Source organism: Tupaia chinensis, unplaced genomic scaffold, assembly GCF_000334495.1.
Source record: "Tupaia chinensis unplaced genomic scaffold, TupChi_1.0 Scaffold000272_1, whole genome shotgun sequence".
Classification (NCBI taxonomy): Eukaryota; Metazoa; Chordata; class Mammalia; order Scandentia; family Tupaiidae; genus Tupaia; species Tupaia belangeri.
The window spans coordinates 116,236-139,189 of record NW_006159754.1 but is presented as its reverse complement, the minus strand read 5'-3'; the positions used below and the strand labels follow the sequence as shown (position 1 = coordinate 139,189).

The 22,954-nt window shown below is 34.5% G+C and overlaps 1 protein-coding gene across 4 annotated transcripts in view; it reads left to right on the top strand.

The window, feature by feature from the left end:
• HLTF (helicase like transcription factor) overlaps window positions 1-22,954 on the top strand; it is a 55,920-nt gene that overhangs the window by 7,880 nt on the left and 25,086 nt on the right. For 2 of the 4 annotated variants that reach the window (XM_006149713.3, XM_014588280.2), the window contains exons 3-13: window positions 1,668-1,834; window positions 3,083-3,216; window positions 3,716-3,813; window positions 5,080-5,154; window positions 5,304-5,495; window positions 8,810-8,905; window positions 12,880-12,958; window positions 15,773-15,860; window positions 19,155-19,234; window positions 19,325-19,369; window positions 20,262-20,348. In XM_006149713.3, coding sequence (XP_006149775.1) covers window positions 1,668-1,834; window positions 3,083-3,216; window positions 3,716-3,813; window positions 5,080-5,154; window positions 5,304-5,495; window positions 8,810-8,905; window positions 12,880-12,958; window positions 15,773-15,860; window positions 19,155-19,234; window positions 19,325-19,369; window positions 20,262-20,348 — 1,141 coding nt within the window. Of the gene's footprint in view, window positions 1-1,667; window positions 1,835-3,082; window positions 3,217-3,715; window positions 3,814-5,079; window positions 5,155-5,303; window positions 5,496-8,809; window positions 8,906-12,879; window positions 12,959-15,772; window positions 15,861-19,154; window positions 19,235-19,324; window positions 19,370-20,258; window positions 20,349-22,954 lie in introns of all 4 variants that reach the window. The other 2 variants (XM_006149712.3, XM_027772359.1) reach the window with 1 other exon arrangement.

Here is a 22,954-nt window from a genome sequence, read left to right as displayed (position 1 = left end):
GCAGATCCTGTGAAGAGGACTTATCTTTCACTCTCACATGCATGTGCACGTGTTGTATCACAAATACAATTTTTTAAAAAACGTTTCCTACTTCGTTGTATATTGTCACTTAGGACAGTTTATAGTGATTACTTCCCTAGGTAAGCCACATTTTCTCATTTCTTTGTATGGCTTGTACATTTTTCTTGAAAAAATGGACATTTTAAATAATGTGGCAACTCTGGGGATCAGATTCTCCTGTCTTTTTGAGGTCCTTTTTGTTACTGATTTTGGTAATTAGTATTTGTTGGTGACTTTCCTGAAGTAATTCTGTATTCCTGTGTTTTGTTATGTGAGGCACTAGAGTCTGTACTCAGCTTATTGGTCAGTCTGTGCTGAAAGTATGGGTTGGGGCACTCTTTGAACACTTCATCGTCATGTGCTGCTTGTTTAAATGACTTAAGTTCAGTGAGAGGTGAGAGCTTAGGAACCCATCAGACAGTTCAAATGAATGAATCTGAAAGAGCTATAACTTAATTTTCCTTCTGGTGACTGCTAGACTAATTTGGATTGTTGGGAAAGTCATGACGTGTTTTTCTGTTTCTATGCAAAAATGCATCATGACTTTTCAATGACCTAATAGTAGGCTGTTAGTTTTAAAGACTACTGTGTAGTTAGAGTACTATGCATGGAACTAGCACCAATATTCAGCTTTATTTTTTTCCCTTTAATTTGTTGCTACATGGTATGTGTGTTTGCTGGAGAGAGACAGAAAGACCAAGGGGGAGAAACAAGAAAGCACCCTTTGGGAAGGATGGCCACACTGCAATTCCTTCTCCATTCTCCTCTCAGGATTTTGGGCACACATATACATGTGTCTAGTGTTTTTTAAGCCACTGGGTTTTGGACTTGAACTGTGCACTTGGTCCTGTGGCTTCCGTCTGTCTTAACCACTATGCCACTGACTGACCCACACTGGTTTTTTGTTTTTGTTCCTTTTATGGAGGAGTGAATTTTTGAAAGACCTTATTGTGTCATTTTTTTTATCACCTTGACACAGTTTTTAATCAAGTTGAGCTAGAGAATGGCATAAGTTTGAACACATAGTGTGTTTTCTTATTTTAGTTTTTTTCTGATTTATTATAAATGCCTTTTTCCTTCTTTATAGTTTGGAGAATTCAGGCTCAAGAACTAACCTCCCTTGGTTAAAAACCTAATTCTGTTACTTATTAGCTCTGTGACCTTGGTCAAGTTTCTTAACTTTCCTATGCTTTAATTTCTTCAGCCATGAAAGGGATAATAGTAATATGTACCAGTAGGGTTGTGAGGATTTAAGAAGTCAACCTATACAGTATACTTAGAATAAAGCTTGGCGTGTAGTAAGCATTTAATCAAGGTTAGCTATTTTTCCAAAGTTATGATGTTGAAAATTTTAGACAATGTGAATCTGCTAGATTGACTACATATTTATATACTAAGTATTTTTTAACTTCCCAATGAATATTTTAGAAAAGCAGTATAAAGAAATTATTATGAAATACATTCTTTAATATTTCTGTAGTTTTAGTTCAAGAAAATATACTTTTTAAAATGTGCATTGTTTGGCAGTAGTATGAAAAAAATGAAAATCTCAAACTAAGATAAACTTTTGTTTGTACATTATAATACTTGTTTATTGTTTTTATTAGGTCAATAATAATGAAATGGTTGCTTTACAACGAGAGCCTCATAACCCCTATGATAAGAATGCGATTAAAGTAAACAATGTGAATGGAAATCAGGTTGGCCATTTAAAAAAAGATCTTGCAGCTGCTTTGGCCTATATCATGGACAACAAATTGGCACAAGTTGAAGGGTAATGTACTTTTAGGGTTTAGTTTTAGTAATTGCGAGTTGTCATCTTTAAACTGGTTAGAGCGTCCTCTTAGAATCTGTACAACTATGCTGACACCTGTTATCATTATGCCCTTAGTGTGTGTTCAATAAATGTTTTCATTTCCCTCTACCATTATTAGCTCAGCCATCAAATAGCATCCTCTCCTTTTCCTATTGAGTTATACATTGTGGAGAAAAATAGACTTTGGTTCAAATATTTGGAAATAAATTCCATCTCCTCAAGCCTTTTGGTGCATAGCTTTAGGAGTTTGCGAGTATTTAAATCAAGAGGTGGTAAATAATCAGATTTTATCAGGTAGACTGATCAAATATATGTGTTTCATTTTCTTTCTTATTTTTTAAGGTGAGTTTTATTTTCTGTAGTGTTTTTGAAACTTTTTCATTTGTGTCCAATATTCAAATATCTAGATGCTCTATATTTTACAAATATTAATTTTTTCCTTAAATATAAAACTTATTAACTAAAAATTTTCTGTTTACAAATGGAAGTTCTGGCAATGCTGAATCTCCCATTTCTACCTGGTAATAGTTGACTGGAACTGAGTAGTAACTGTTTTTTAGTTGGAGAATATGTTCTCCCACTTCTACCACCACTTTCTTTTTTAAATTCTCTTTCTTCTTGGTTAACTTTTTTTCTTTAAAGCATATATATACATTATCTCAATATAAATATTTATATAACTTAGGATACTCTATCCTACTGTTTAACATATTCATATCCTAACCTAGATGAGTTTGAAGACAAAACAAATGCTTAGGAATGTCGCATTTTATTGGTTCTCTCCTTTTTTGAATTCATCAAGTTTTTCAGATATTTAAAACAAACTTAGTGAGTCCTGGATCAAAAAGAGCTCTAATTATTCCCCATCCTTTCAGCAGAATCACTATCCTTAGTGTGATTCTGTTAGGCAGTCTTATTCTCTATTAAATTTGCTACTTTACTTACCTTACATTTTTGCTTATAGGCTTTCCTTGTATCTTAACACTGCTTTATTCTATCTTCATTTTCTTTGGGAATTTTGTTCCTAACTGGTTATTACTTATTCTGTTCCCTGTTCTTTATTTCTAAGTTCTGCCCACCTAGGTCCTTCTTCTTTTACTTTGATACAGAATTTGGCATACCTAGAATATTTAACAGATTCTTAACAAGTCAAAAAAAAAAAAATGAACACTCCTAATTTTCTTTTTTTTTTCCCCTCCCGAATAGGGTAGTCCCGTTTGGTGCTAACAATGCCTTTACCATGCCTCTGCATATGACTTTATGGGGAAAAGAAGACAATAGAAAAGCAGTTTTAGATCAGTTGAAGAAACATGGATTTAAATTGGGTCCTGCACCAAAAAGTAAGTTTAGGGTTTCACTTTACATTATTTTGATATTATAAGATGCCGGGGTTGTAAAACATTTAAATAAATGTGTTCAAATTTGGTTGATTGGCCAGACTTACTTGTGTTGAAATCTCCAGGTTATAACTTTCTTTTTATAGTCATTTTGATGAAATCTCTAATTTTTCCTTGTTTTTATTTTGAAATAAGTATAAATTTACACACACTCATGTATTTCCTCCCAGTGGGAATATCTGAAATCGATATTTTAAGCATTCTTTCTTGAGAAGCTTCAGACAAAAAGAATCTTCTAATAGGAAATGAAAAGGGATTTATTTTATTGTTTGGTGATTAAGAATTTGTTCACATATTGTGCTTAATAATGTGTTTTTTGAATGATTTAGGATTGAGCATAAAAAAATTAAATATAGGATTTTTAATGCAACTTAGTATAAAAAGATAACCTATTTCATTTGGTGGTGTTATTTATTTATTTATTTATTTGTAACTATTACAGCTTTTGGATTCACTTTGGAAAGTGCCTGGGGCTCTGGAAGAGCTGGGCCAAGCTATAGTATGCCGGTTCATGCTGCAGTACAGATGACAACTGAACAGGTGTACTTCTCTTTTATTTTGTAATCTAAAAGTAAATTTTTAATGTCGAAGTTTGGTGTTTAAAGGAATAGGGTTATTACCAATATTAGTAATACCAATATTAGTAATCCTCAGGGATTTTATTAAGTTCCATTGAACTATAGAATACATAGAACATGTATTTGCAATACTTATGGGAAAATGGTGATAAGGAATATGTCCATGCATGAACATGCATAGGTAAGATGATATGATGCACATGGCCATATGTTTGGGATATTTTGTATTTGACATTTTAAGATGACCAAGTAGTTATTTAAAAAAAAAGACACACAATTGAAATTTGAAACTTTCTCTTTTCTCCCATCAGTAAGGTTGCAAATGTAATACTTAAAAAATTAACTGCAAATCTTTAACATTACCCTAGTTCTTTCTTGGTCCAGTTTGTAGTCTAGAGTACAGTTATGCTGAGTTAGTTTGGAAAAAAGTATGTAAATTAATGCAAATCAATTTAAAAATAAACATTAAAACTTTTATTGCCTCTACACACTGGTATTTGCCCTTTTATCTTCTAATTATAGTTAACTTACTCTTCTTGCTTTTTATAAGAAGGACTTAAGCATCTTCAAACTTCAGGTTTCCTTTCCTAACTTTTTAGGCCTGGCCTGATTTTTTGCTTACTGTTGCTATGATTTTGTGTGACCATTTGCAGAAATAATTATAACATATAGATTGCTATAAAATTGTACTAAATTGATTTAAATAGCTAAATTACCGTGAAATGAAACTATCATAGTATTTTGTAATACGTAGCAGTATATTGTAGCATAAACCCAGGACTCTCTTTTCTGTATTCCTTCAAGTATAATATAGTTTATCTGTTTATTCTACCTTCATGAATAAGGAAGTATGTCAAAGAGCTATTTCATGTGCCTTTGGCATTTGACTCTTAGTTAATTAAGTAATTTGGAATCTTTTGAGTTAAGTACAGTTATTTATTTATATATTTAAATTGTCAGGATATATATACACTCATTAAATAGGAGGAGAAAACATCTCCCAGTAGCGCCTAGTCATGCCATAATTTCTTCTCCTTTTGCCATCCTGTTAAGATTTTGAGCATCTGTGCATATGTGCCTGGCATGTTTTCTAAGCCACTGAGCTAAGATTCAAACCACATGGTTGACCTTGTGGGATCTAGCTCCTTAGCTGACAGACTATGGAGCTGGCCCTACAATTATCTTCATCGGTTTGTTTCATGGTGTTTCTTGTTGCTATTTATTGTAGCTTAAAACAGAATTTGACAAATTGTTTGAAGATTTAAAAGAAGATGATAAAACTCAAGAAATGGAACCTGCTGAGGTATTAAGTTTAATATTTTCTATTTAAAACTACTTGATGTTTTTAAGTATGTTGATAATCTACACATTTTTTAAAATCATAACTTGTTTTCACGTTCATGTGAAAAATAAAGCTTACTCTTATTTCTCTTTATGACATTTTATTTATAGGCTATTGAAACACCATTACTTCCACATCAGAAACAAGCTTTATCATGGATGGTTTCTCGGGAAAATAGTAAAGAACTTCCACCATTCTGGGAACAGCGAAATGACTTATACTATAACACAATAACGAATTTTTCTGAGAAAGATCGGCCTGAAAATGTCCATGGAGGAATTTTAGCTGATGATATGGGATTGGTAATTAATTTTTTTTTCTTCAGTTAGTAAAATCTTGTTTTGTAATGATTTTATAGAAAGTAATTTTGAAGTTAAAAGAGATAGGAATATGTTGGTGCCAGTTTGGGACTATATTTTATTTTAACTTTAAAAAATTTATTATTTTCCAATTTGACAGAGAGAGAGACAGAGACAGAGAGAGAGGGAAGTGAGAAAGGAAGCCACCAGATCCTGGACTTGAACCACGGCTGGCCATGTGAGAGTCCAGCACCTTTATCCTCCATGCTACCTGCCGGCCCCAAGGAACAGATTTTACTTTCAATGTAAAATAAAGTTTTCTGCGATTTTCACTTAAAATAAAACTAGACTTTTTGTTTGATTGAAGTATATATAAAATAATTTTGTAGCTATAACAATATAAATACATTCCTTAATTTACTTTGCTCTTTGAAAGTCAGGGTAACCTATCTTTTGTAGATTTTCTTCATAAAGAAGTAAGGACAGTAATGTTACCTGAGATTATGTCGTCTGCCACAAATAACTGTGATATTCGGGGTACTAAGTAGGTCTTTATAATTCCTTGCACCAGCAGTTTTTATACTTTTTGATCTCAGTAGTCCTTTCTAATATTATAAATTATTGAGGATCCCAAAGAGCTTTCGTTTTTGTAAGTTACACCTATTAGTTTTTATTATATTAGGCATCAGATATTTAAAAAATAATTAAAAAAAAAGAGGTGGCAAATGGATTACTTATTATACGTAGCGTGTTTTTAAATAAAAAGTATATCAAAACAATAGGAATTTTGGTGAGAGGACTGGCGTTTACATTTTTGCATATCTGTTTAATGTTTAGCTGTATACGTGACAGCTGAATTGTGATGTTTTGGTTGAAGTATTTAAAAATATTTTATCCTCACATAGATATGTACTTGTAAAGAGAAGAGTATTTTAATAAATTTCTAGATAATTGCAGATTTCTCTGATACTACAGAAAAATTCAACTAGTATTATTTTATTAACATAAAATAGTTGTTTTAGATCATTGAAGATTTCCTTTTTTGATGTTATAGCAAAATTCGAGTATTTGCTAAAAGTTAATAGTAACAATATGAGACTTAAAATCATATCAGTAAACTTCTTGTTCTCTGTTCCTTTAGAATCCATTTGTGCATCTTGTACATTGAATGGATGTTTTACCCACGTGTATTTTTCTAACAAGTGTTGCTCATTTAGAAAATATTGGTTCACTTAGTTATGTGGATCTACTAATGATATGCTTCATTATATGATATAAAAACTTTGCACTTATTAATATTATCACTGTTCTTATTAGAAAAACGTTTACATTTTTGGAAGTGGTTACATTCACATCATCAGATACAAGTTTTTTTAATACTCTAATTTTTAACTCTAAATGAAAATTCTGTTTTTATTGTTGACAACAAATATTCTCAATTTTTTTCCTTTGAAGAAAATAGCCTCATTTTGTTCATTTTAAAGACAGCATCTTTCAGATGTTTAGTCATAAGTAATAACTGGTATTAGTCATTTTTTTTTTGGAGAGTTTTTTTTTTTTTTTTTTTTTTTGGTTATGGGGGGGGTGCGCTTTCCAGAAAAACGTGTGCGCTTGCCAGAAAGACAGAAAGAGACAGAGAGAGAGAAAGTGAGAAATCACCCCCCATGGGGGATGGCCACGTGACAATCCTTTCTCCATTATCCTCTCGAGATCTTGGGCACGCATGCGCATGGACACAGCATGAGTTTAAGTCACCGGTTCCGGGACTCGAACTACTGTCAGTTACATGGGAATTCAGTGACATAGCCATTACACGAACTGCTGGTCCCATGTTAGTCATTCTTTAAGTAAAAAATAATTTATGGAAAAGGGGGATAAGTTGAGCTTGTTACTCTGGTGATTTTCCTCTAGACAGTCTTCATATTGTGATAAGCAATAGAAGTATTTAATGTGTATTTCCCTTTTGTTATATAGAATATTAAAAAGATAGGTAACAAAAGATGAAACTTAATGAAATTAATATTTACTATTTTATCAAGAGAATGCTTTTTTTTTTCTTTAAAGATTTTTGCTATAGGGCATGCACGCTTGCCCGAGAGACAAAGTGAGAAATCGCCTCCCCAGGGGGTGGTGTATGAGCACACTGCAATCCCTTCTCCATTCTTCTCTTGGGATTCTGGGCACACCACGCACTTGTGCATGAGTCTCAAGCCACCAGGTTCAGGACTTTAACTGCAGTTGATCACAGGGGAGTCCAGTGCCTTAACCATCATGCCTCCTCCTTGCCCCTCTTTTCTTCTTTTTTTTATTGCCAGAAAGTGTATACATTCTTCAAAGAAAGGATGAGGGAGAAAGTACCCCTCTTTCCCAGTGACTTTCTTCACTACCAGGCCGTGGTGCCAACACCACTGATCATTTTTATGAACCTTTTCAAATTAACTTCATAGCAAACAAGTAGTTATAAGTAGTTTTATGATAGAATTGTACAGGGTTATTTGATAAGATGACATTTCTCAGAGATGCTTACAATATTTTATAGTGTACATTGTTTAATATTAATAATTCAGTAAGGGGGAAAGCATTTCCTAATTAAATGAAATACTCACTTTTTATTAACAAGTACAGTTCATCTGTGAACAGTGCAAGAGTTAGGGAATCTTGACCTCATACACAGTTGAAACTGTATGTATAACTTTTGACTCCCTCAAGAACTTAATAGCCTACCGTTGACAAGAAGCCTTCTTTACCAGTAATGGAAACCCTCAATTAACACATATCTTGTGTATTATATGTATTACATACTGCATTCTTTTGTTTTTTAAAGTTTTTGTCTTAGGGCATGTGTGTTCATCAGAGAGACAAGCAATAGGAGGAAAAGTGAGAAATCATCCCCCAGAGGGGATGGCCACGCTGCATTCCCTTCTCTTTCATTTTCCTCCTGGGAATTTGGGCACACACACACACACATGTGCCTGGTGTGATTTTCAAGCCACCAGGTCTAGGTCTCAAACCACAGTTGGAAATGTGGTGCCACAACCACTATGCTGACTGCTGGCCCCATATACTACATTCTTTAAGTTAGATAAAATAGTACTAAGAAAGTCATAAGAAATATGTAATAATGTACTATGTTTTCCAATATATATTGAAAAACTCCATGCATAAGTAGACCCATATAGTTCTATTATTTAATATAATAATATACTTCTGTGACCTTGATAGTGTGTAACTTCTTGATTTCAAAATTTGTTTTGGGATGTGTTCTGATCAACTGTATTTCAGAATCTGACCATTTGTCTTTTAATAACATTTTAAAGGGTAAAACTCTTACCGCCATTGCAGTAATTCTTACCAACTTTCATGATGGCAAGCCTCTTCCTATTGAAAGAGTGAAAAAGAATCAACTAAAAAAGGTAAAGTATTAGAGCACTTTCTGTGAAATCTCTTATTTACTATTAAATTTTTAAATTTATTCTTTAAAAATTAACTTTTAAGAAATTGACAGTATCTGATGTTTTCAGAAATGTAATAAATGATTTATTTCATGCATTGTTAAGATTGAAAGTTGATACCACATTCTTGAGGGCAGTTGCTAATACATATCAATAGCTTTAAAACATTTATAGGGACCAGCAGATGGCATAATGTCTATGTTGCTGGACTTCCATGTAGTTGACCGTGGTTTGAGTCCTGGATCTGGTGACTTAAACTCATGCTGGGCACATGTGTGTGCGTGTGTAAGATCCCAAGAGGACAGTGGAGGAGAAGGAATTGCGGTGTGGCCATCCTCCTTGGGGGCAGTGATTTCTCGCTTTCTGTCTGTCTCTCTGGCAGGTGCCCGTGCCCTATAGTAAAAACCTCTCAAAAAAAAAAAAAAAAAAAGTGGAAAAACAGCCCCACAGGGGGGGTAACAAAAAAAAAAAAAAAAAGTGTATAATCAGGCCAGCAGGTGGTGTAATAGTAGCATTGCTGGACTCCCACATGGTCAACCATGATTCAAGTCCCAGACTTGCTGGCTTGGAACTCAAACTGGGTGAGTGTGCATGTGTGCCCAAAATACCAAGAGGAGAATGGAAGAGAAGGGATTTTTGGTATGGCCATCCTCCCTGGGGAAAGATTTCTCACTTTCTGTCGATCTCTCTGGTAAGAACATGCACCCTTACAACAGAAATCTCACTTGCAAACAAAAAACATGTTTTTAATCTTTGATCCAGTCAGTATTGCCATCTCCAAGAGATTATTTAAAATAGTAACCAAAAATCTATTTTTTCCAAGTTGATAGTAGATTTTTCTTTCTGAACATAATTTTAAAGTTAGACTGAAAATCTCTTCATAAGGGAACACTTAAATTATGATAGAGTCATAAAATTGCTACAAAATCTTCATTTTGAAGAATACTCATTTTCATCTTTTTTTTTTTTTTTAAGTTATATTGTTAGGTATATGTGTTTGCTGGAGAGAAACAGAGAGAGAGTGGGAAAGTGAAATAATAAGCCCCCAGTGGGGATGGCCATGCCATAGTTCCTTCTCCATTTTCCCCTTGGGATTTTGGTCATTTGGGCACACATACTCTGTGTCATTTTCAAGCTTCTTGGTCTAGGACTCAAACCATTCAGTTGGCCATGTGCGATCTACCCTCCTTACCTCCTTGCCACCTGCTGGTCCTCATCCTATTTAAAAAACAAACAAAAAAAGGTACAAAACCATGTGTGGGGTTTGAGTCTTTATTTTATAAATATATATTTTGTGTGTCTTCAGTTTATTAATACCTATGTACCAAAATGTTAATGGTATTTATGTCCTTATGATAAGAATGTGGATGACCTTTTTGATTTTTTAGTATATATACGATATATATACATATAAGATATTTATATTCAGTTTATGAAAGTTAAGAAAATTTAAAAGTTGTTTAGTTTAAAGAGAAAATCCAAAGACGTTCAAGTAGGAAATAGCAGAAAGGTATATACAGAATTCTTATAACTTCTCTGAAAGAACTATCATTCTTCTTATTTTTAATATTCAATCTGGACATCACTTTCTTGTTTTTTTTTTTTGGAGAGGATTTTGCTGTAGGGCGTGTGTGCTCGCCAGAAGGACAGAGAGACAGAAAACAAGAAATCACCCCCTCGGGAGGATGGCCACGCTGCAGTCCCTCCTCCTCTACTCTCCTCTCAGGATCTTGGGCATGCACACATTCTTGAGTTTAAGCCACCTGGTCTGGGACTTGAACTGTGGTCAACTACATGGGAGTCCAGCAACATAGCCAGTATGCTAACTGTTGGTCCCAATTTCTTGCCTTTTTGAGATTTTATGTTATTAATTTCTACACTTTGTTGCATTTCCTTCTTTCTATTTGTATAGGGAATTTAACCTGTAAGACCTTCAGATTCAGTTTCTAACCTTGAATAGTCTAAAGCTTCATGTTTTATTCTTCCTATATTTGGTTATTGAAACTAGTATGCTAGGTTACCAGATTACTGGTAGAGGCATGAATATAAGACTGTATGGAACTTAAGACTCTTATCAACTGAAAAATTACTGTCAGTAAGGATTACTCTTCCCGCCTCCCCCCAAGATCAGTCATACATTTAAGAGTGTTGTATAATATTTAACCAGCAGGTGGCATGGTGATTATGGTGCTGAATCCCACGTGGCCAGCTCTGTGGTTTGAGTCCTAGACCAGGTGGATTGAAAATCACTCTGGGCGTGTGTGCCTGTGTACTGAGAATTCTGAGAAGAGAGTGGATGAGAAGGGATTGAACCATGACCATCCCCCTAAGGGCTGATTTTTCTCTCTTTGTCTCTAATGAGCGCACATGCCTTATGGTGAAAATAACTAAAAGAAAAAAAGTATTTACAGTAAAGAGGTTTTAGAATGTTTATTGTACTACAATAATGGAAATGGAAATTCAGTTATTCTTTTTAGATTTTCTTTTTTTTTTTGCAGAGGTTTTTGCTATGGGGAATGCGCTTGCCAGAAAGACAGAGAGAGACAGCGAAAAATCACCCCCCGAGGGAATGGCCACGCTGTAATCCCTTCTCCATTCTCCTCTCAGAATCTTGGGCATGCATGCACACGCGCCCGGAGTGAGTTTAAACCACTGGGTCCAGGACTTGAACCACAGTCAACTACATGGGAGTCCAGCAACATAGCTATTATGGCAACTGCTGGTCCCGGAATATAATTTCCAGCCAAGAACATATACCAACCAAAAAGCTCACTATTTCAAATAGGTTGAAGTATTTCAAACTTAATCAAAGTGAAGTGTCATCAATTTAAATTTGTTTAGATTGGATTCTGGTATGATTTAATCTGGATTGTACCTGATAGAAACTTGATCTTTGAACTTTGTGAAGAAAAGCTTGCTGACCAAAATAATGTAATATAAAGAATAATGTAAAGGACTATCTCTATATATGTATACACTTAGGTTTTTAAAATACTATTTAATGTAAATGATTATACTGATTGAATGTTGAAAATAATTTTAAAGAATTATTTAACTTTATGTATTTATTTTAATTTGATCAGAGAGGGACAGAGTAAGAGTGCGTGAAAGGGAAAGTGAACAAACCACCAAGTCCAGTACTCAAACTGTGGTTGGCCATATGAGAGTCCAGTGCCCTTAACCACTATGCCACCTTCCAGCCCTGAAAAAAATTGTATTAATTACAAATTTTAACATATTTCTCAATGTTTAAAAACTTCATCATCTAAAATAACTCTTCTAGTTAAGTGTCTAAAGATTTTTAATTTTGTTTAGACTATACAGTGAGAAGTGGATAGATGTTTTCAACTACATTTTTAGTAAAACCAAACTCTCGTGATTTTATAATGAGATTAGAATTTTGCCTTTATGGACATTTTTTGGATTCATATATACACTGCTAATGTTTGAAAGAAGGGTATACATAAAGAGAAGAAGAAAAGTCAAGACTGGCAGGAAAACCCCTGCTAGAGGGTATGAGGGGAGGACACTGTGACCTGAATTATTGCATCTAGCTGCCCTGAAAATGTCAGAGAAAAAGAGGATGGCGGTTAGTAGTCTAATTGAAAATTGAGTATTTACTGAATAGGGAATCTTGGTGTATAGTCTGGGGATTCTTAGTTTTTTTTTCCAGCCACGAATATACCATTTATAATTAAGGTTTACTTTTTATATTCCTTTTGAAAAGGTGGCGATTGACTAATTTTCTTTTTTTGAGAAAACCTATGAAAAAAATTTTAATGATTTTGTAGATTTTTCACTTATTAATCCCCATCACTGACCCAAAATTGGATAGCAATGTAAGTAGTCTTGATTATGTAAAATAAAGCAATATAAGGTAAGAATTATTTAAAATTTAGAGCAGTACCATTTAAGAAATACTCTTTTTCACCCAGGAATATAATGTTAGTGGTGAATCCATGAAACTTGGAGGAAACAATATTACTGAAAAGGAAGATGGACTAATAAGCAAAGGTAAATTTTAATTTTGAATATGACCCAATATTTTATTTACATTATTCCAACCTTATAATGTTATTTCAGTTTTGGCTTTTGTACTATATAACATTTAAGATTTTGTTTTGCAAAAGACGTTCTGAGGGCTAGAAGTTAAGATAGGTTTCCTAAAGGAGATGACTGATTTGAGTGGTGGTATACCAATCAGAGAAGCTGGAGAAGAGCATTTTTGATTGACAAAAAGATATCCCATGAAAGGGCAGTGAAAAAAAGAGTATCGGGGCTGGCAGGTGGCTTCGTGGTTGAGGTGCTGGACTCCCACACGGCCGACTGTGCTTTGAGTCTCCAACTGAGTGACTTGCTTTTTTGTTTTCCCTGTCTCTATTTCTCTAGTCAAGTTAAATAATGATGATAAGTTAAAAATTGAAACAATTCTTTTTTATTAAAAAAAAAAAAAAAGGCGTGGGGGCCCACTTGTAGAAGTGGTGGTTAAGGCACTGGACTCTCACATGGCTGACTGTGATACGAGTCCTGGACCCAGCTACTTGGAAATCATGTTGGGTGCAAGTGTGTATGTACCCAGAATCCAGAGAGGAGACTGGAGGAGAAGGGATTCCAGTGTAGCCATCTCTTCTGGGAGGTGATTTTTCACTCCCTCTCTCTGTCTCTCTCATTCTAGCAAGCACATGCATCCCATAGCAAAAAAAAAAAAAGAAAGAAAAAAAAGAAAAACCAATACGGAATTATGTGGGGCTAGCAGGTGATGTAGTGAATGGTAGTACTCCAAATCTTGAGTCGAGAATGGAGAAGGAATTGTATTTTGGCCATGGGAAGGTGGTGGTTTCTCACTTTTCCCTCTATCTCTGTCTCACTCTGGCTAGCACATGTGCCCTGTGGCAAAATAGTATTTAAAAAAAGAGCATGTCTTATTCTGGAACCTTAGTGTATTTTATGGTCTTTATAATATAATGTATGTGAATAACAGCAGATATAAAGCTAGAAAGATATATTAGAGCTAAATTCTGAAGTGAAGAGAAACAAGAGATCTTTGGAGTTAGTAGTCATATGGCCTGTGCAGAATTAATTTTATCATAGGTTAGAGTAGAATAAGACTGAAAATATTTTAAGCTTAGGATAGTAAGTAAAGAATTGGAAGTACCGGTTATGTGTTTATTTTGTTAATTTGTGCTGGGTGAGAGAAATAGAAGAATAATTCGAAGGGAGGCAGAATTGAATGTAGGCTTTTATTGTTTTTGTTGTAAGAAAGAAATATATGGATTAGAAATGATTTCTGGGTACAATAGCAAGAATAACAATTAGTAGGCCTATAGGAGGAAAGGGTGTAAGTGAGAAGGTAGATTAATAAGCGTTAGAAGGAAAGGAGTAAAGTTGAAGGAAAAAATACAAATGAAGGATTTTAGGGTAGAAAAATCAGGATTTTATAGACTGTGTCATCCTATTTTTCTTTGTAGTGAAGGAGGTCATCTGGTAAAAATAGGAGTTAGAATCTAGGTAAAGGATCCAATGTAATATAGATCGTTTTGGTAAATAGGAAAGTGAGCTGAACAGTAATAATTAAAAGTTGCTAAGTAATGTAAGGTGATGGCTGAGATTTAAAAATGTAAATTTAGAGTAACACCTATTTGTGGTTGTGTTTTTATTTATTTTCAGCAGTTCTTAGCTGTCTTAGTAGAATAGGAAATTCAGCCAGGGTTGGGTTTGTTGAATGAATGAGTATAGGAGAAAGACGGGGCCATAAAAAATTGTAGGTACTTTCTTTCAAATGAGAAAATACTAAATTGGGAAAAAGTAGAAAGTAAACTGGCTGATTGACTGAGAAAAGGGATTTGAAAGTAATAAAGATGTTAATAAAACTGAAGATTAATAATTGGAAACCAGGGTTCGTTTTAATTTTTAATTTAAATTTAATTTTTTTTTACATTTAATCAGTGTATATCTTTACAGCATACAAAGTGAATTTTCCCAGCATGAATACCCTGTATATTAGACCAATCAGAGATACTACTATACACGTTATCATCAACAGTTAATTCCCTGTTCTTGTGTCCCTTAAATGTTTTGTTTCTTTTTTCCCTTGATCCCCTCCCTATCCTTTTCACCCCCCAACCCCAAGCTACAGTTGTTCTCTGGGGTTTTCTACTTTCTAATCTTTCAGTTTCTACCATAGAGTGCATACATTCGGTACTTATTAAGTGGGGACATACAGTGCCTCTCTTTGATAGTCTGGCTTGCTTCACTTAGCATTTAGTCTTCTATATTCATTAAAACTTATATATTCATCCGCTTTCTAGCAAATGCCAGGGTCTCATTTTTTATGCCTAAGTAGTATTCTCTAGTGTGTATGTGCCATACTCTTTCTATCCATTCATCTATTCTTGGATATTTGGGTTGATTCCATGCCTTACCCTAAGGGAGATGCAAATCAAAACCACAATAAGATACCACCTAACCCCAGTCAGAATGGCTAAAATTAAAAAAAATAAAAAATAAATAAAAACATAAGAATGATAAGTGCTGGTGCAGCTGTGGTGAAAAGAAAGGGAACTCTCTTACATTGTTAGGAGCGTTAGGAATGTAAATTAGTACAGCCATTGTGGAGAACAATATGGAGGCTCCTCAAACACATCCAAATAGAACTACCATATCATATGATCCAGCAGTTCCACTCCTGGCTATCTCCCCAAAGGATAGAAACACATGCAGTTAGAAAAACACTTGCACATCCATTGTGGAAAACCAGGGTTTTAAGACAGCTGGCCAGTGACAATTTACTGATTCTTTGTATATTTGTTTTTTTCTTTGAAATACAAGGATCTAGGTGTGAAGGACCCAGTATTTCAGATGTCAAGGAAAAAAATAAGTATCCCATGGCAAAACTGGCTGGTTCCCGCCCCAAAAGGTAAACTATTATGGTTTGATTATATATGCTATTAACTTTTTCCTGTGTTTTCTTAAGTATAGAAGGGAGAGATGACCATCATATCTCAGTTATGTAGTCTTTCAAATTCATTTCTTTATTTGGAATTGCTGAAATCACAATAACTTAGATACATAGGGTGTTTTTATTTTACAGGTGAAGAAAAATAATGTTGAGTAAAATAAATGAATTGGTGATTTTAAATAATTATCTTTCTACCACTTTTTTCCTGTTTCTTGCACCTAGGAGCTAAGATCTAGCTCCTGAGTTGTTTTTGTTTTCATTGAGACTAGAGAGTTTTCTTCATGGATTTGAGGGGATGAAAACTGAATGGCTTGACAAAACCATTCTTTGCTTATCTTAGTTCTTTCTCACTTTACCTGTTGTGGAAATACAACATAAAATTACTTATAGAGAGCATTGTATTAACATAGACTAGAGGGAGAATTTTAATAAAATACCTAACTCCTCTCTGATCCTACCTTGAATCTGTTAACTTTGCAAACTTATATATCCTCTAAAGTATCTTAACTACTGGGTTTTTGTTCTATTGCCTTCTGTCAGTCTCTACAGATATCACATCAGACCTATTTGCTAGCTATTCCACAAACAGAGATCTCACACCTGTGGCTTTGTTGCTGTCATTCATGCCATGTGAACTGAGCACAAACCCAGCACTCACCTTTCTAAATCTGAAATCATATACTTTGAACTGACCATAAGTGTGGGTTACGAGTACTGTCAGGTAGACCAGTTCAGATGAAAAGACATGGAAATAATGATTAGGACATGGGAAAACCTAGTAACAGCCAACACACATATTACAGCTGATACTTATATACTTACTGTGCAATGGGCATTATTTTAGAGACTTTCGCTTGAGTAAAATTTAAAAACTTTTTAAAAAATTAATGATAATGTATACATGTGCAAGTGACAGAGAAATGAGCACCTCCACAGGGTCTGGTCATGTTGACATCTTCTTCCTCCGGTCCTTCAGCCCATCCTATTTTGGGGACCTGTATTCCTGCCTATTGCATACCAAGATTGATTGGGCTGGGAATTCAAATCATGGTTGCCATAGGGATCTGGCTCTCTTGAGTAGTGCTTTTCTTATTTTTACCCCTGCATGGAGCCTATTTTCCAAATGAGACAGACGCATAGAAGAAAATTAGGTGATTTGCCTAAAGTTACATGGCAAACTAGTACAATGAGGATTTGAATCCAGGTAGTATGATTACACAGTTTGTTGTCCTTAGTTACTCAAAATTTTACTATTATACAATGGTATGTTTTACACGAAATTATGAAATTGTCTCATTGCAAGAAAAATTGTTTTTGCCTTTTGGCTGCTTATTCTATTATATGGGTTGAGTACTCCTATCCTGAATGCTTAGGATAAGGTGTTTCTGATTTCAGATTATTTTGGATTTGAAATATTCACACATGTGTAATGTATCTTGAGGATGGTACCCAAGTCTAAACATAAAATTCATGTATGTTTTGTATACACATTATGCACATACTCTTGACTTTCACAGTGGTTTTTGTATTACAGCATTTTGACCACTACCTCTCATGTGAGGTCAAGTGTGGAATTTTTCTCCTGTGACATGTTGGCACCCAAAAAATTTTAGATTATGGAACATTATAGATACTAGATTTTTGAATTAAGAGATACTCAGCTTATATTAGAAATATGTTCTTTGAGAAGAGCCAGTTCTTTTAATACTAGTTTCATATGATTTTTTTTTAAAAATTAATGTTTCTGTCTATTTACTTTTTAAAGAATTATTTTATACTATTATTATTATTTTATTTGACCAGAGAGAGAGAGAGAGAGAGGGAAAGTGAGAGAGCAAGGCACCAGGTCCAAGACTCGAACCGTGGTTGGCCATGTGGGAGTCTAGCGCCTTAATCACTACAACATTATACCACCTGCCAGCCTCTCACATGAATTTTTCTAAGTGACATCATTGTACATACTTACGGGGTAAAACATGATATCACAGTACAAGAAAACAATGTGTAATGATCAAATCAGGATAATTAGCACATCTATCATCTCAACCTTCATCATTTATTTGTGTTGGAAAATTTCAGAATCCTTTTTTAGCTATTGAGACACAAAATAAGTTAACTATAGTTAACCCCACTGTACTTTATAGTAGAAGAACTTGTTTTTCTTATGTATCTGTAATTTTGTTTCTGTTAACATCATGTTAATTTTCCCTCCTGTGGACCATTTTTAATCTCTGGTAGTCATTCTTTTACTCTCTACTTAAATGAAGTCATCCTTTTTAGTTTCCATATGTATATAAGTACATAGTTTTATTTATTTTTTATTTATTTTTTTGCAGTACTTGGCTTATTTCACTTAATATAAAGTCCTCTAGGTCCTTCCATGTTAACCTCATATGACAGGAATAGCTGAATAGCATTCCATTTGTTTATTTTCTTTATCTGTTTATCTGTTGATGGATACTAGGTTGATTTCATGTATTCACTATTGTAAATAGTACTTTAATAATCATTAGGGTGTAGATACCATTATTACATTGTTTGTTTTTATGGAATTACCAAGTATTGAACTGCAATATTGAAATGATTCCTCTTTTTAGAATGACTTAGTTTTTCAAATTTATTTTAATATTGATAGTACTGCTGTTCGAAAGCAGAATGCCCTAGGCTGGCCTCATAGGTAAGTGCCGTGCATTGGGAACTGGTTCCCATGTTGCTACCTGGTTCATGCCTCAGCCCCAGTGACTTGAAAAATACTGATGTGTGTGTGCACCCAAAATCCTGATAGGATGGAGGAGGCAGAAGGACTGTGGTGCGACCAGCCTGTTGGGGAGGGCTTTCTTTCTTGCTCTTTTTTTTTCCCCTTTTTTCTATGTCTTTTTCCTCTCTCTGTTGAGTGCATTTGTCCTCAGGCAATGAGGAGAGAGATAAAGAATGCTTTTTAAAAAGCAGATTTGATTGATTTCATTTGTCAAAAAGTTTTTCTTATTGTCAAAAATTTTTCTTAAAAGATTTTCAAAATATGAAAGGGCAGGACAAACTCATTCGTATTGCATATGCAAATATATATGCTGTTGGGGGTGCATATATACACTCCTGGTGGGCTGAGATTTGAACCACTACTAGCCATGTGGAATTTGACTCCTTAACCATTAAACTATGGTACGAGTCCTATATTCATATATTAAACATGTTTTTATATCTCCTTATGGGTTGAATTGGTAAAAAATTTCATTGTCTATACTTAATTTTTAGAAGAAAAACTATTGTCCAAAACATTGAAAGCAGTGATTCAGAGGAAATTGAGACAAGTGAATTTCCACAGAAACTGAAAGGTAAATGTAGTGGGTGTGGTTTGAAAATACAGCCTAAATTCTAATCTTGTAGTATGCCTATTTTTATGTTTCCTTTGGTTTTGCTTTTAGGCAAACTGAAAAATACACAGTCAGAGACTAAAAACAGGGCAAAAGGTATGTGTATCTTCTTAATACCCATAATCCACATGAGAAAATTATTAAAGTAAAACTTCATTGATTTGTGTCTCTCTAGCTTGGAATTTTTTGGTGATAGATCTTAATCTTGGCTGATGTTTACATTTGAATTATCCATGAAGCTTGTGCTAGCCATGCGTGTTAATTGAATTAAGTGAATTAGGGAGATTGAATTAAAAGTTTTAAAATAAAGTCTAAGGGGTAATATTTAATCCAAGTTTAAACAGAAAATAATTTTCTACTACTTATAACATGACTTCAGTAAAAACCTTGTAAGTTTATGTGTAAATACGGATTACAAAATTAGGTTGGGAGTACCTTGACATTACTATTGTTGTTCATTCACAAACATTAATTATACAGATGTAAAACTAATTAGTATGTTTTTAACCTTTGTCTTTAAAACATACTTTATTTTTCTCTAATTCAAATAATTTCTTCTAATTTAAATCATACTGTATTCCTAATTAGTTGAGAAATTGCATTGTATTTGGTAAATAATTTGATCACCACTTGGGTGAAAATTTGACAGCTTCATTAGAAGTCAGGTATCTTATTTCCTTGAAAAAAATTTTCTACTTGAGATCCGAATCACTTTGCATATGCCTGTTACTTCTCTCACTGTTCTTCCTTAAGAGAAGTAACAGTCTGATAATGAATGACTATATTAGCTCTCTGAACTGGAAATACACGTTTAGTGTCAGAGGTGGCAATTTTGGTTACCAAATAGTTTTTAATTTTTTTTAATAACAAAAGCTCTCAAAATAGTATGAAAGTGATACTCTGTTATCCTCAGAAAGTACCCGAACCTAAACATAGAAGTGAATTAATGTTTAAATATGTTAATGATTTCATTGTTTTTCTTTAGCAGGATTTTCTAAGGTTAAAGAAGACCCAGGGTTTGCTTGTGCACTTATTTCATGTACCCCTACACCAAAAAAGAAAATAATGAAAAAGGGTCAGTAAGTCTCTTTCTACTTTGGGTTTTATTTTTTTCTATTCCTGACTGGGTCTTGCCATGTCATGATCCTCCCCACAGCCAACCAGGATCACGAGCATGTTCACATAATCAAGTCGACCTGGGATCTAATGTGGCTCAGGCACTCATATGGCTCCAGCATTGCACAGTGGTACTCTGTTGTCTACACTGCTGCTGCTGGGTCTGGAGAGATTTTGAAAAGACATGGTGTAAGTAATATTTTAGTAGGTGATTTATGTTCTTATTAAAATCAGGGAAACATGTATCTCTGTATTAGTCATTCTCATTGTTTACTTTTTAAAAGTATTTATTTCTTAGAGAGTGGGAGAAAGAAGGAAAGAAGGAGATATAGGTACTTACACCTGTGATCACCCCACACATAAACATAGCCCTCTGGCCAGCAAGCTCATGTGTGTCCTGTCTGTCCAAATTGACCTGGGATCTGAACCCTGAGCCTACTGTATGGCTCTAATGTTGTGAAGCAACACTTTACTGCCTATACCACTGTGGCTGGGCCATTTTTACTATTCTAAAATAAATAGGCTGAAATTTCACCATGTCAGCCAAATAAATGATCTACTGTAATTTTTAACTCTTTTAAGGCAGTGCTAAATGTCATTTAAATGTTATTCACATTGGTTTCAGTTCTCTGCTATTGAAATTTTCTCCTCTCATCTCTTACCTTGCCATTCCAAACTCTAATCAAAGGAGAGTGGGCACAGAATGATCTGCTTGCAACCTGGAACCAAATTCTATCATGCCTATGAAGCAGCTGTTTCAAAGCATAGACTTTTCTGAAACTTCTGGGTCATCTTGGTCAGAAATAAGGGACAGTCGTAGTCATAGTTCTATTATTTCATCAAGAAAAGCCTCAGTGAATTGTAGGTCTTTCCAATAGCAACATTAGAACAGCACATAATCTGAAATTTCTTGGTAGAGATTTTCAAGAATTTTACAAGTATACTTATTCGATTTGCACAGCTATAAGTAATTTCTTTGGGAAAGGTTGATACAGAATTTTTGGCAACTTGCTTACTAAAACGTAGCTTATTATTTATTTCTTTTCAAGAGTGAACAGAACATTCATCAGTCTTTTATTAGACTCAGGAGTCTTATGAAGCCTTTTGTGTCTCCCCAAGTATTTTGACCTCAAGTTACTTTTCTTGCCTCTGTCAATTAAAGTATCTTTGAAACATTTAATTTTATTAATAACTAAGGGCTAATTTTTCTTTTGATTGTCTTTACTTTTAACTTTTGACTTACTGTGAAAATAGAATTTTGTAAAACCCCAGAAATTCATATTCTAAGTTTACTGGGGAAGATACTCTTCTAGACTAGAAATTTGGAGAATACGTGCTTGTGTTCACTTCTGTTCAATCCATAGTGTCATATAATGTTTTAATATTCAGTGTTTATGAAAATGTATTTTAGGTGTGATACTGTTTCTCAAGGTAAGGGATATCTTGCATATTAACAATGTAGAATAAAAAATGTAGTGTGAGGGGAAAAAAAGATACTCTATTGGCTAGGGAATACTAGTTCTAAGATTTATTTTCAAAAATTTTATTTTCTGTGTATTAGTTACCTGTTACTATATAATGAACTACCCTCAAACTTGGCTATTTAATACCAGACATTTATTATACACTTTGTTAAGTTTAGGAATCTGAGTGTGGCTTAGCTTGACACAGGACTAGTGGTCTCTTAGAGGTCCCAGTCAAATCGTCCTTCAGAGCTAAAATCACCTGCACATTTAATTTAGAGAGACTTGGGACCAGCAGTTGGCATAATGACTATGTTGCTGGACTCCCACGTAGTCTACCGTGGTTCAAGTCCCAGACCCAGTGCCTTAAAGTCATGCCGGATGCGTGTGCGTGTATGCGTGCCCAAGATCCCGAGAGGAGAATGGAGGAGAAGGGATTGCAGCATGGCCATCCCCTCTGGGGGGTGATTTCTCGCTTTCTGTCTCTCTTTCTCTCTCTGTCTGTCTGGCGAGTGCATGCGCCCTATAGCAAAAACCTCTCAAAAAAAAGAAAAAAATATATATATATAGGTTCTTAATTCCAAGTTCACTCACATGATTTTTAACCGACCTAGTTCCTGCTATCTGTTAACTATTCCTTAGATACTCCATATGTGTCCTCCCATAAGCTACCTGAGTAGCCTCACAATATGGCTGCTGGCTTGCTCTAGGTGATTGGAGAGAGAGAGAAAGAATATACACATTCAGTATGGAAGCTTTATAACCAAATATCAGAAGTGGCATAACCATCATTTCTCCCATATCCTGTGGTCACACAGACCAACCCCGGTTGAGTGTGGGACAGACTGTACAAGGTTGTAAATACCAGAAGTGGAGATCATTGAGGACCATCTTGGAATCTGACTATCACGTTAAGTGTACAGATGCCGAAAACAAATGTTCATTTTAATGAATGACACTGAATATTAAGAAATATTAACAGACTTCTTATGCCTTTTCCCAGTTGTAATCCTCTGACACTTTTTCATAAAAATTCACTGTCTGGGGAACCAGCAGTTAGCGTAATGGCTATGTCGCTGGACTCCCACGTAGTCGACCGCGG